The sequence below is a fragment of the Pimephales promelas genome, chromosome 8 (genome assembly GCF_988280905.1).
Source record: "Pimephales promelas chromosome 8, fPimPro1.hap1.1, whole genome shotgun sequence".
NCBI lineage: Eukaryota > Metazoa > Chordata > Actinopteri > Cypriniformes > Leuciscidae > Pimephales > Pimephales promelas.
Genome location: NC_142776.1, coordinates 11,935,685 through 11,948,678, shown reverse-complemented (window position 1 = coordinate 11,948,678; position 12,994 = coordinate 11,935,685). Strand labels below are relative to the sequence as shown.

At 49.2% G+C, this 12,994-nt stretch overlaps 1 protein-coding gene across 6 annotated transcripts in view; it reads right to left on the bottom strand.

Moving 5' to 3' along the window:
* spega (striated muscle enriched protein kinase a) overlaps positions 1-12,994 on the bottom strand; it is an 81,247-nt gene that overhangs the window by 9,082 nt on the left and 59,171 nt on the right. For all 6 annotated transcript variants that reach the window (XM_089133946.1, XM_089133949.1, XM_089133947.1 and 3 more), the window contains 4 exons: positions 6,409-6,477; positions 3,978-6,303; positions 3,691-3,795; positions 3,479-3,595 (listed from right to left, as the gene is read on the bottom strand). In XM_089133946.1, the coding sequence (XP_088990072.1) occupies positions 3,479-3,595; positions 3,691-3,795; positions 3,978-6,303; positions 6,409-6,477 (2,617 nt within the window). The remainder of the gene's footprint in view (positions 1-3,478; positions 3,596-3,690; positions 3,796-3,977; positions 6,304-6,408; positions 6,478-12,994) is intronic.

The window sequence follows — 12,994 nt, the reverse complement described above, 5'->3', positions numbered from 1 at the left end:
TAGCAGAGAAACGGTCTTGCAAAAAATCGAGAACTGAACCAACAGGGCAGTTAACAGGATCTAAATGACGTTCACCACACCAGTGGAGAATACTTTCCATTTCAGTGCATACAGTCTTCGCGTGGAAGGGCCCCCTCAGAGGCGAGGCCTACAGTTTCCACAACTCCGGTAGAGGGTGATATATCATGCCCCCTGTCTGGGACAGCAGGTCCCTCCTGAGCGGAATCTCCATGGGAGAGCCGTCCAGAAGAGACATTATATCTGAAAACAGAATTAGAGTTGGCCAGTAAGGCGCTACTAGTAGCAGATGAGTCCCTTCCCGGCAAACCCTTTCCAGAACCCCCGGAAGCATGAATATCGGGGGAAATGCAAACAGGTGTAGCCTCGGCCACACCTGCACCATCGCATCCAGTCTGAGAGGAGCTGGCTTCATGAGGGAGAACCACATGGGACAATGGGTTGTATCTGACGATGCAAAAATGTCTACTTGAGCTCATCAAACTTCTCCCACAGGAGCTTCACCACCTCTGGGTGAAGTCTCCACTCGCCGGGCCTCAGCCCCTGCCTCGACAGGATATCCACCCCCACATTCTGACGCCCCAGAATGTACACTGCTCTGAGAGATAGCAACTTCCCCTGGGCCCATAAGAGGATCTGATGGGCCTGCTTGCAAAGGTGACGTGACCTCAGACCGCCCAGATGATTTATATAGGAGACCACCAATGTGTTGTCTGTACGGGCCAACACGTGATGGCCTCTCAGGTCTGGCAGGAAATATTTGAGAGCTTGAAATACCGCCATCATCTCCAAACGATTTATATGCCAGGAACGCTGATGGTCCTGACAAAGACCTTGCGCCGAGTGGCCACTCATGACCGTCTCCCATCCCGTGAGGGAAGCATCCGTCAAAAGCATGATGCATCGACAAAAGGCCCCCAACACTGGGCCCTGGGCGAAGAACGAAGATTTCTTACATATGACCAAGGCACGAAGGCATCGCCGCGTGACCTTGATCCTGCGGAACGGATTTCCCCTTGGAGAAAACCCCTTGGTCCTGGGCCACCACTGCAGGGGTCTCATGTACAGAAGGCCAAAAGTAATTACGTTGGACGCAGCTTCCAAGAGACCCAACAGTCTCTGAAACTGTTTTACAGTGAGTGACTGGCTTAGTTTCACATTCTTTACGGCTGTGAGAATCGCAGAAATACGTGCAGGGGACAGATGTGCCTGCATTGTGGTCGAATCCCAAATTACACCCAGAAAAGTGGTCCTCTGAGCTAGGAGGAGCACACTCTTTTTGGTGTTGAGCCGCAACCCCAAACCCTTTATATGGGACAGAACGGCATCTCAATGCGGAACTGCCAACTGCTCTGACCAAATCAACCAATTGTCGATGTAATTTAGAATAATCCAGAATAGGACGCAACCCTCCATCCTTCTTTGGAACAATGAAATAACGGCTGTGAAATCCTGACTCTCTGCTGGGAGGAGAAACCCTATTTATAGCTCCTTTTTTGAAGAAGTGTCAGTATTTCCTGCTCCATGACCAGAGCCTACTGTGAGTCCATGTAGGAAGGACCCCTTGAAATGTGGGCGGACGAGAACAGAACTGAATTCTGTAACCCTTTTCTATTATGTGCAGGACCCATATAGAAATATTTGGCAGAAGTTTCCACGCTGCCAGAAATTCCGATAAGGGAACCAGCCTTTTGAGACTGGCCTCTGGATTTGATTGAACAATAATTTTGGCGCCCTGAAGCGGCGAACCAGCAGGAAACAACCAAAATGACCGTTCTACAACCCTCCTCAGAGGATTGCACGGGGACGCTGACACCTCAGTGCCCTGAAACCGGCAGGGAACAACCGAAGTGGCAACGCTGCGACTCTCCTCTGAGAATCGCACCCCGGAGGGCGCCAAGGAGGGACGGTTCCTCAGAATCGTTCCTCCCTGGAGGGGACTGACCTCAGAAGTTTGACGACCCTGGCGTCAGGACTTCTTCTTTTTTAAGCCCAAGCTCTCTTAGTGATAACAGTCCTCAGATCCTGTTTACCACTAACAGGCTTGGACTGCGACCGCCACCCCCGACTGTTTTTGCTGGAATCTATGGAATGGAGAGCTTGTTGACGGTCAAGGCTGCTCCGATTTTATATTACTAGCAGCCTCGGGAACACTGGATCGGCGATGAAGAAACCTCTGAAAAGCAGCCGCTTGTTTTGTACTTTCTTGAAACCTATCAACGACACAATTTATAGCGTCGCCGAGCAGACTCGCAGGTGAAAGTGGCGCGTCCAGAAGATCAGACCTATCTTTGTCTTTAATATCAGTGAGATTTAACCATAAATGATGCTCCGCTGCCATAGCGCGGCCCACAGATTTGGCCGTCTCCTTGGTGGAAGATATAGATCTGTCGTGCGAAGTAATTCTCGAATTGTCTCAGCACTAACTTCCTCACAATCATCTATGTCCCTCAGCAAGTCAGCCTGGTGTGCTTGTAATATTGACATTGTGTGTAAGCATGCCGCAGCCTGACCTGCTGCCGAATATGCTTTACCCACCAACAATGAAGTGTTTTTTTAATGGCCTGGTGGGTAACGTTTGGGCTTTCAGTGATGACGCTGACTCGGGGGAGAGATAGCTCGCAAACATCTCCTCCGCACAAGGCATTGTCAAATAACCATAGTGATCAATCCCTTGAACTTTACTTTACTTGTTTGTTTGTAGATTATGCACTCTGAAAGACACCGGTTTATTCCACGATCTCGACACCTCTGTGTGGAGATCGGGAAAAAAACGGGAGCCAAAGCACGGGCTCATTCCTGGGCAGAGACACCGGATCCAGCAGGGAAGGGTTGAGAAAGGGTGGGGTCCATCTCAAACCCTGCTACTAGATACATCCGCGATCCCCGAAATGAAAGCCAGCGGGATTCGCACCTCGGGAAACGCGAACCGAACCGTCCACCTCAAAGAAGGTCTGGCGAGAGTGGAGAGTTTTCATAGACAAACTCATACAATGCTCGGAATCAGCTCCCTCGAGAACTGACTGGGCATGCTCCACTCCCAAACAAGCAACACAAAACTGATGTGTGTCCCCACCCGTGATGTAACGAGGGCAAGGAACAACAAGTCAAACAAGAACAACAAGAACAAAGTCCATAATCTTGCTTGCTCACCATGATAACAGATAGATATATTTATATATTGGGCTTGACAGACAACAATAAATAGACACGGACAAATTTCACAGAGCGCTTGCTGAAGGTGCAGAAGCTGGCGCTGTCTAATTTCAGGGGTGCTTTATAAGTTCTTGGTCTATGACATCACCCATGACGTTTCGGGCTTCCATTGGACTGATTTTACATGTGCTTCACGATGTAATCACGCAGGGCATTCCCACCACGTCTAAAACGCAGCTTAAAGTTCCCTTGAAGGGGAACTACCATTTTCATAATTAAAAGTAAACCAATTAATGAAAAATACCTTTCATCCATACTATTATAGGCTCAGGGCTACCAGCTGGAAGACAACTAAGGGTGACTGGATTTCCTTCAAGAAGAACATGGTCCTTTAGTGTAATATGGAAAACTGGAGGAAAATCTGAAAAAAAGGAATTGTTAATTGGAATTGCTGATCAAAACAGTAGCACTTGAAATACCAGGAACAGAAGGAATGGAACTGCATTTTTGTTTCACCTTCTTTTGGAGTTGCAGGTGCACTTGATTTAGATGGTGTCCTGTCTCTCTTACTTCTGGACAAACCCCACCTGTCCCACCTGGACCTTCTAGCAGTTTCAGGAGCTGTTAATAAATAAATGTTTTTAATACATTTTGCAGGTAATCAACAAATCTGCATAATATACTTTATATAACTCATAAAGAACCATCTAACTAGCATACTTAGCAACAATGTACACACTTGGAATAGTATTGTAATAGTTTTGAATAACTGACAAAAATTGCACAAACTAAATAATACATACTCTGAAAGGACTCTACAGACGTACTACTAGAAGTGTAGTTCAGTGTTTCTTTGGATGATGTAGTAGCAGTATGCGAGGAAAGCTGGTTCTCTGGAATGTCCACATTCTTGTGAATGAGTCCATCAGACTGAGAGCGGCGATGACAGGAGAGCAAAGGTGTTTTCTGTCCTTCATTTCTAGTTTCCTGTTCTCCCACCCTCTTGTCAGGCTGACTTTGTTTTCTTAATGAAAATCCAGATACCTTTGACTCAAACTTTTTTCGCAATGCCAGAACTGGGGAATCGTTTATTTTCTTGATGTCTTGCTTCTCTTCCTTTAGAGTTTCTTCATCAATGTGGTGTCTAGATTCATTGTCCTTTCTGTCCTTTGACTTACTATGCATGCTATCAAATATTTCGGAAACATTAGATTCAAATTTATGTCGCACAGCAAGGAGAGGTAATTCAGCAACCTTCTTATCTTTCTCAAGATTTGCTTTGTTTGTATTTAAAGTGTTATCAAAGCTTCCAGTCTCAACTTCTTTTTTGTCTAGGGACTTGCTGCGTCCCATTGCCCAGGTAACTCGTCGTCTGTTAGCGACAGAATCTGAGGTCTCATCTTTCCCTTTTTTATGAATGGGTTGCAATCTCCTTGCACGCATAGAGAATCTTCCAAAAAGTCCAAGCCCAGATTCTTTCTCCACCTCCCTGAGGTCTTGGACAGACTTGGATTTTTCCTGTAATCCTCTTTGTCCAAACTCCAATGGGGCTCCTATAGGGCCAGGTCGATAAACCTCTTCATTTGATCTCCGTGGAAGAACTGGCGAGTTTTCTTCAGACTTTGCCCTTGTTAATCGTTTCAGGCCGTGTGTCAAAGATGATTCCCTCTTCTTAAATCTTGCCTCAAATATTTCCTCTGAATCAATATCTTTGATATCTGTTCTAAAAGTCGGCTGGTATGCAGACGAAGCAGCAGCAAAAACAACTGGATGTTCAGTGGTAGGTTGAGTATCTGGCTCTGAGATTTTTAAGATAGGAGTGGATAACACTGAGAGAGAGGATGTCTGTTTGCCATTTACCTGCATTTTACTTGAATAATTTGAGGATATGTCATGTGGAAGTATATCAAGAGAAGATTTAGTACTTTTATAAATCCTTCCTTCCACACTGTCTTGAGAGAATGTGTGTTCTTCCATCTTCTCTAACTCCTTCTCTGTGTCATCTAATATAGATTCAGGCTGGGAGGTATTTATTATATGGACATTACCAATAGCCTCTTCTTCCTCACACACCTGTTTATTTTCTGGAGTTGATGGCTTGGAGTTTAAGTCTGGAGTTGATGGCTTGGAAGACATTTCTCTTGGAAACACAGGTGTCGGATCAGCCTTGGTTTGATCTGTGATATTAGATTTGGCTTCCAGAAAAAGGGAGGGAATCTCTAGTGGGGCTCCATATCTCCTATGTAGGGAAATTGACTCTGAATTTCCCTCCCTTAAAGAAGATCTCTTCCTGGATACCGTTTTTGTTTCCCCAGGACTGTCAGTGGAGAATGCCTGAGAAACTCCTGAAGAACACAACCCTGCATGTCTGAAGTTACGATCCAAAGAGGCAGTTCGCCTCTCATCATCAACACCCAGTGTCTCAAGCAGGGGGCCACGAAGACCACTCATGTTCTTGTCAACAGTGCCCCCTCTTAGCAACCTCTGCCTCAAAAGATCAAGTTTTAGAGCATAGTCTTCCTTGCTCAGCTTGCCTGTCTTTGGACTACTGCTCCTGTGTGGAAGCTCCATGGAAACTGCCTTTTTTATGTGCTTTTGGCTTTCCTTTGTATTATCATTCCCAATACCATCTTCAGGTGTGATCTGCAGTAGGAGTGCACTGTCAGCAGAACTACCTCTTCGCATCAGCTCTCTTCTGGACTTGGCTGCTACCTGTTCAGCTTCTACACTGTCACCCATTTGCAAGGATTCTTTCAAGTGTTCAGTTTTTTCTGCAATCTCCAGGTGGTCTACATTCTCCTGTCGATCAGATGCCTGACATTCTGTGATCTCTTCGCGCAAATGACTGTTTTTTTGGTAGGTATCATTGAAATTTCTGATGACATTATCATCATCCTCGTGAATCTCAGTAAGAGACATCCGGGAACCAGAGAATAACATCATTGTGTGGGGCATAGGGATGAAAGGAAGTTCATCAGTGTCCTCATCTGAGTCGGATGACGACGATGGAGGTGGTGAGCAGTCTTTAAGGTTTCTAGCCACAGCAAGGGACACATGGCTTGAAGAGTCATCCAGCAATTCTGATATGGATCTCATCACCATTTTAGATTTGTATCTTATTAATGAACACTGAAATAAAAAAGCAAATAAAAAAAATAATAAATAATAAAAAAACTGAGTAAGGTAATGAACTTTAAAGAAAAATGTTAAGGTTTTTTTATTATTATTGCTTACCTGCCATTTCCGTCGAGCTAGTACTTGCTTATGTAATGTTGTGATGATGCTTTTTCCCTTTGTCAGTGACTGAGGAAAATGTGACAATTAGATTAATGTGCTCTAAAAATACATTTCAAGCATGACAACTCATGGAATACTTAAGCATGGTAATCAACATGACAATGTTAATGTTGGCAATGTAAATTTGGTCTTTGCAAAATTGATCTGCAATGCTGTTATTGCAGAGACTTGCTACTGCCAATACAGTACATGCACAGGCTATAAAATCAAGAATATGAGATTTGATAATTCGCTTGAACCTTTATTTAACTGACAAATGTACAAAGAAAATAATTGTATAATTGTTTTCACTGCCCAACTAAATATAACCAAGTTTTGATTTCGATGGCTGCTACACACTGCAAAAAAAGTTAGGACAGAGGCATGTTTACCACTTACCACTTCCTTAATGACACCTTTTAATCATTTGGGAATTAGGGATATTAATTGTTGAAGTGTTGCAAGTGGAGTGTTTGTCCAATCTTGTCTGATATAAGACCACTGCTCAACAGTCTGTGGTCGTCACTATCCTATTCTCCTTTTCATGGTGGGTCATTTATTTTCAATAAGAGACAGAGCTGGACTGCAAGCAGGCAGGCAGGCAGTCAGTCACATCCATTCTATGGCGCAAAGTGTTTAGAAACCACTCAGTTTTAGCATGTGCAAAATTAGACCTTTTTCCTTGCTTCCCAGGAAAAAATGTAATCTTGATGGCAGTTTATGTCTCTGTATAATCAAAATATATGCCTCCATGTAGAGGTCTTTACGGGTCCAAAAATTCATGCCCGAACCGGAAGAGACCCGTAATGTGCTACACTGAACCGACCCGGACCCGTCGTTCATTTCAAAAGTTGGACCCGGACCCGTGCAGTCCCGAGAAATGTCATAAATGTACTGACCGGACCAGCGCAGTCTCATCCCAAGACGTCATATAACTGACGTCTTGGGACGTCTTTTGACCATACGTCAACATCCGCCTTTTTAGGGTACCCTTAGACGTCGGTTAGATGACGTTATCGGATCCTAACCCTACCCCAGACCTACACCTAAACCTACCCCGTCACCTAACTGACGTTAAAGGTAAAGCGTTAGTTGTATGACGGCCTGGGATCGTCAACTAACCGACGTTTAAGGGTGCCCTAAAAAGGCGGATGTTGACGTAAGGTCAAAAGACGTCCCAAGACGTCAGTTATATGAAGACTTGGGATGAGACTGTGTTACCCGGACCCGACCTGGACCCGTCTATTATTTAAAAACTGGACCCGAACCTGGCAGAAAGACACAAACCCGACTGGACCCGATTGTCACATGTCACATATAATTTCACATGAGTTGCGAAAAATAAAACGTTTTGTCTTACCTAATTTTAGTAGCTGTCTTCTCACTTCCTTGTAACGTTACCTGACTGACTGTGATGCATTACAATCCACCGACAAGAAAGTTCTATCCATGTTATTTCTCTCATCATTCCAAGCTTAATCCACTCATTATTTCAGCCTTAAAAGTCCACTTGATGTCACGGTGATGGATGACAAGACAAATGCAACCTGGCACATGTAGATTCTGACTCGAGTTAACTTGCATAATAACTTTAACTGTTTGCCCTTTTGAACTATAATAACGATTGCTTGTTGCTTGTTCAGCTTGATCATATCTGTGCTTTCTGCTCTTCGTTGAGCATGAATCTGACCACCAAAACTTTAAGATTAAACAAGACGGTTCATTTATATTATTATAAACATTGGAGAAAATGTAAAGCGTGGTTTGGCGGAAGCTCTGCTCTGGTTGCCATAGGAACATGACACGCCCTTGAGATTGCACTCTGATCGCATGGCGGGTATTACACACAATATTAAACAGACCCGGGACCCGAAGTAATAGATTCGGACCCAACCCAGACCCGGCTTATCATTTAAAATATAGACCCGAACCCGTACGGGTCCCGGGTCGGGTCCCGGGCCGACGGGTCTCGGGTGCACTGTGATGACCTCTACCTCCATGTCAGTGGTATTTTCACACAAATGAAAGTTACCCATACCACTTGAACTGATGCACCTCAGGACATATGTTTGCTTTTGTACCTGTCACTGACAAAGGTCTGGATGGTCCCTTTCGTCTTTGGGACTGAGAACTCAATGTCTGTTTTTCCCCAAAACAAGCTGAAACATGGACATTTCTGACCACAGCAGACTGTTTTTCAGATGATCTACGATCTAAGAACTCGCTGGCATCTCTGCTTAGAACTGTGGTATAGCTATCTCCTTGTGTAACAGAGATTCAATTGACATTTATTGATGCAGTGTCAGACTGTGTTAAGTAAAAAAAATGGTTCCCTTTCGTAGTCACTTCGAGTTACGTCAGAAGTGACGGAGATTGGGGGGTTTCGCATAGAAAGCCAATCCTCTTCGAGTATTTAAAAACGAGCCAATGGCATGCAATGCCTTGGGGCTGCGGAATTTTGCATAGCGTACTCCGCCCTACTCCGTGAGTATAAAAGGAGGAAGTGAACGCAACCGCAGTATGTTTTCGCTTCGGAGCCAAGAGAACTCTTCACTCCTGAAAGCCATTCTCACTGTTCAAGACTCTTCGAGACGAGCGTCCTCTTCAGTGTTGGTGTGACGGCGGTACCCAGTGAGACTCTGCATTGCCTGCGATCTGAGCAGTGGTCTGCCAGACTTTGCGCTTCTCCCTGGTCGCCTCAGCGCTGAAAGAGTGAATTTCCTCCTCTCTTTAAGTGAAAGAGCTGCACGCGGCACGTCTTTTTAAAGACGACTCGCCCGTGTTCTTCTGGGTGCGTTCGTCTCATGTCATTCTCTGATGGTCGCGATCGCTGCTCTGTGTGTGCCTGGGCTTCAGCATGCAGAGCAGCGTTCGCGGATGTTTCATGTTCCTTCTGAATGGGAACATGAGCATCTCTACACTGTGATCGAGACTCAATGATCTGATAGTGAGAGTCCCCGTGTCCGTTACTCGTTCTGCTTCTTAAAATAGAAGCTGTTCGACTCGCGGATAGGGTGATATGACGGTGAATGTGTGACAAAAAACCCCGACGTTAGTTTCTCGGGTCACACCCACCGCTCAGTGTTAGAGCCAGTGAGCGCTGTATCGCTTCAGACGTCTGCCTCTCTGAGGTACCGTCTGTTTCGCTCGGCGCTCCAGAGAATGATGCGATGACGATCGCAGCATCACAAGGCGGGCTTGACTCCTCGGGAAGTGAGGATGCGGCCGCGTTGCCTCCCTCGGGAGCGTCGGCGTCGCCGTGTCTGATCCCGCGATGATGGCCGTGCTATCTCGGGCCTCCGTGAGCATCGGGTGGGGGTGGAACTCCGCCCTATCCCGATCTCTCGCGGCTGGATAATTGGTTTTTGGGTAACGCTGCCGCCTTACGGCCACGGCCAACCCCAATTTCCTTTTTTTCGCCGAGTTGCATGCGGAACTGACACGCACAAAAAATAAAATAAATAAATAAATAGAAATAATAATAAAAAAAAAAAAAGCGTGCTTCAGTTCCCCGCCCTTCCTCCCCTCGGCGATGCGGCTGTCTGTGGGTACGCTGGGGCTCCCCCGGTCAACCGGCGGTTGCTCTCAGATGCCCCTCCAAAGCCTATGGGTTCTCGTCGTCTATGGCGGCGCGATTCTGTAGAGCGGCGGGACAGGCAGCCTCCGCCCTGCATATGATGAGCACCTACAAAGCTAGCTGCTCAGGAATGTGCACGAGGAGGTGACGGACCAAGCGAGCTGCGAGCCTGCCGCCTACCTTGTCCTTAAACGGGTCACGGAGGCGGTCGCTCGCTCCCTTGGTCAGGTGATGCCCACCGCTGTGGTCCAGGAGCATCATAATGTTCGGCGGTGCGGTCCAGGATTTTGCCCAGCACTTCTCGACCGCCTAGGAGCAGACGAAGGCGGTTTCTCTGCCCCGACGGCCAGCTGCTGCCTCCAACCAGCCGTCGGCTCGGACGCCTCCGCCAGCTCGCCGCCGAGGACGCCCCCCTGCGGCTTCCTTCCCTCCCACGCGGCCCCAGCAGCAGCCTTCAGCCGGTTCGCGTCGCGGAGGAGGCCACGGGTAAGCGTCCCCCCCCCCCTCAGGCCGTGTGCCCCGCTAAACGCCAGGCGAAGCGATGTTCCCGAGGCGGGCCGCTCAGTGATAGTGTCATGGTTTTTCTCAGGAGGCGGTGGCCGGTGGAGAATCTTTTGTTCTAGCTAGCTCCCTGAGCTGGTTGAGGAAAAGCTGACACTGTCATTGAGCACACAGACTGGAATGAGCGCGCACGACGTCCAGTGCGTCGCCCCGTTCATTCCTCTCTGTCTCGGAGGGCGGGGAAGGGTGCGTGTGTCGTCCCCGGGCTACGCCAATCCCTTCCCCCTCTGTCGCCAGAACCCCGGCAGAACAGACCCCCGTGGAACGCTCTGCCTTCCCTGGTCTCTTCTGTCGGGGAGCGGGTTCGACGGTGCATCCGGACGGGGTAACTCCTGCACGCATGCCGGTCGACCCGCCTCGCTGCCCCTCCGGGGGGACGTCTGTGGTTCGCATGACCCCGTTGGCTCACTTCCTGGAAGCCTGGCTAGCGCTTCCCGGGTATCCCGCTGGGTCATCAGAACGATCAGATTCGGCTATGCGATCCAGTTCGCACGGTCTCCTCCCCGCTTCAGGGGAGTTCGCTCCACGATGGTTGGTGGCAATGCCCCAGTCTTGAGAGCGGAGATTGCGACCCTGCTGGCGAAGGGTGCAATCGAGACGGTCCCTCCAGCCGAGGTGAGGTCCGGGCTTTACAGCCCCTACTTCATTGTCCCCAAAAAAGACCGGTGGGTTACGACCGATCCTGGACCTGCGCATTTTGAACCGTTCTCTCCATCGACTACCGTTCAAAATGCTCACAGCCAAACGCATTTTCGAATGTGTTCGGTATCAGGATTGGTTTGCAGCGATCGACCTGAAGGACGCGTACTTCCATGTCTCCATTCTCCCTCGACACAGACCTTTTCTTCGGTTTGCCTTCGAGGGCCAGGCATACCAGTACGCCGTTCTCCCATTCGGGTTAGCTCTGTCCCTTCGCGTCTTCACGAAGATCGTCGAGGCAGCCCTTGTTCCCCTTCGCGAACACGGGGTTCGCATCCTGAACTATCTCGACGACTGGCTGATACTAGCACACTCTCGAGCTCAGGTTTGCGAACACAGAGACCTGGTGCTACGGCACCTAGCCCGTCTGGGCCTTCGGGTCAACCGGGAAAAGAGCAAACTTTGTCCCGTGCAGAGGATCTCTTTTCTCGGCATGGAGATAGACTCGGTCGCCATGTCCGTGCAGCTCACGAACGAGCGCGCGCACTCACTGCTGGCTTGTCTTCGACAGTTCGAGGGCAAGAGTGCGGTTCCACTGAAACTATTTCAGAGGCTCCTGGGGCATATGGCATCCGCGGTACGCCGCTCGGTTTGTTCATATGAGACCGCTTCAGCTGTGGCTTCGCGATCGAGTCCCGAGGTGGGCATGGCATCGCGGCTCGCTCCGAGTTCCAGTGACTCCGACGTGCCGCCGAACCTTCTTCCCGTGGTCGAACCTCAGCTTTTTACGGACAGGGGTCCCTATTCAGCGAGTTTCCAGGCATCTCGTTGTCTCCACGGATGCGTCTACCACGGGTTGGGGTGCCATGTGCAATGGGCATGCAGCCGCCGGTTCCTGGACAGGAGCCCAGTGCCTCACGCACATCAATTGCCTCGAGCTGTTGGCAGTACGGCTCGCCCTGCACCGCTTCCGAGCGTGCTCAACACTACGGCAGTAGCGTACATCAACCACCAGGGGGGGTCTACGCTCGCGCCAGTTGTCGCAGCTCGCCCGCCACCTCTTGATATGGAGTCAGAAGCACCTGAGGTCCCTTCGTGCAGTTACATTCCTGGAGACCAGAACTGGGCAGCCGACGAGCTGTCCCGGGCCCGTCCCATCTCCGGCGAATGGCGACTCCATCCCCAGTCGGTCCAGCTGATTTGGGACCAGTTCGGGGAGGCACAGATAGACCTGTTCGCCTCTCGGGACTCGTCCCACTGCGCCCAGTTTTATTCTCTGACCCGCGGCTCTCTCGGCTCGGATGCGCTGGCGCACAGCTGGCCACGGGGCCCACGCAAGTGTGCGTTCCCCCAGTGAGCCTCCTTGCACGGGTGTTGTGCAAGATCAAGGAGGACGAGGAGCAGGTCTTGCTGGTAGCCCCCTACTGACCCACCAAGACGTGGTTCTCCGAACTCATGCTCCTCGTGACAGCACCTCCTTGGCCTATTCCTCCTAGACCGGACCTACTCTCTCAGAGACGGGGCACTCTGTGGCACCCTCGTCCCGATCTTTGGAGGCTGCACGTGTGGCTCCTGGACGGGACGAGGCAGGTTTGAGTTCGCTGCCACCTGCGGTGGCGGCAACCATCACTTCCGCAAGAGCGTCGTCCACGAGACACCTTTATGCGTTGAAGTGGAACCTCTTCGTCAGTTGGTGTTCTTCTCGCTGAGAAGACCCCCGGAGATGTTCGATCGGAGTCGTGCTTCCTTCCTGCAAGAGGGGTTGGA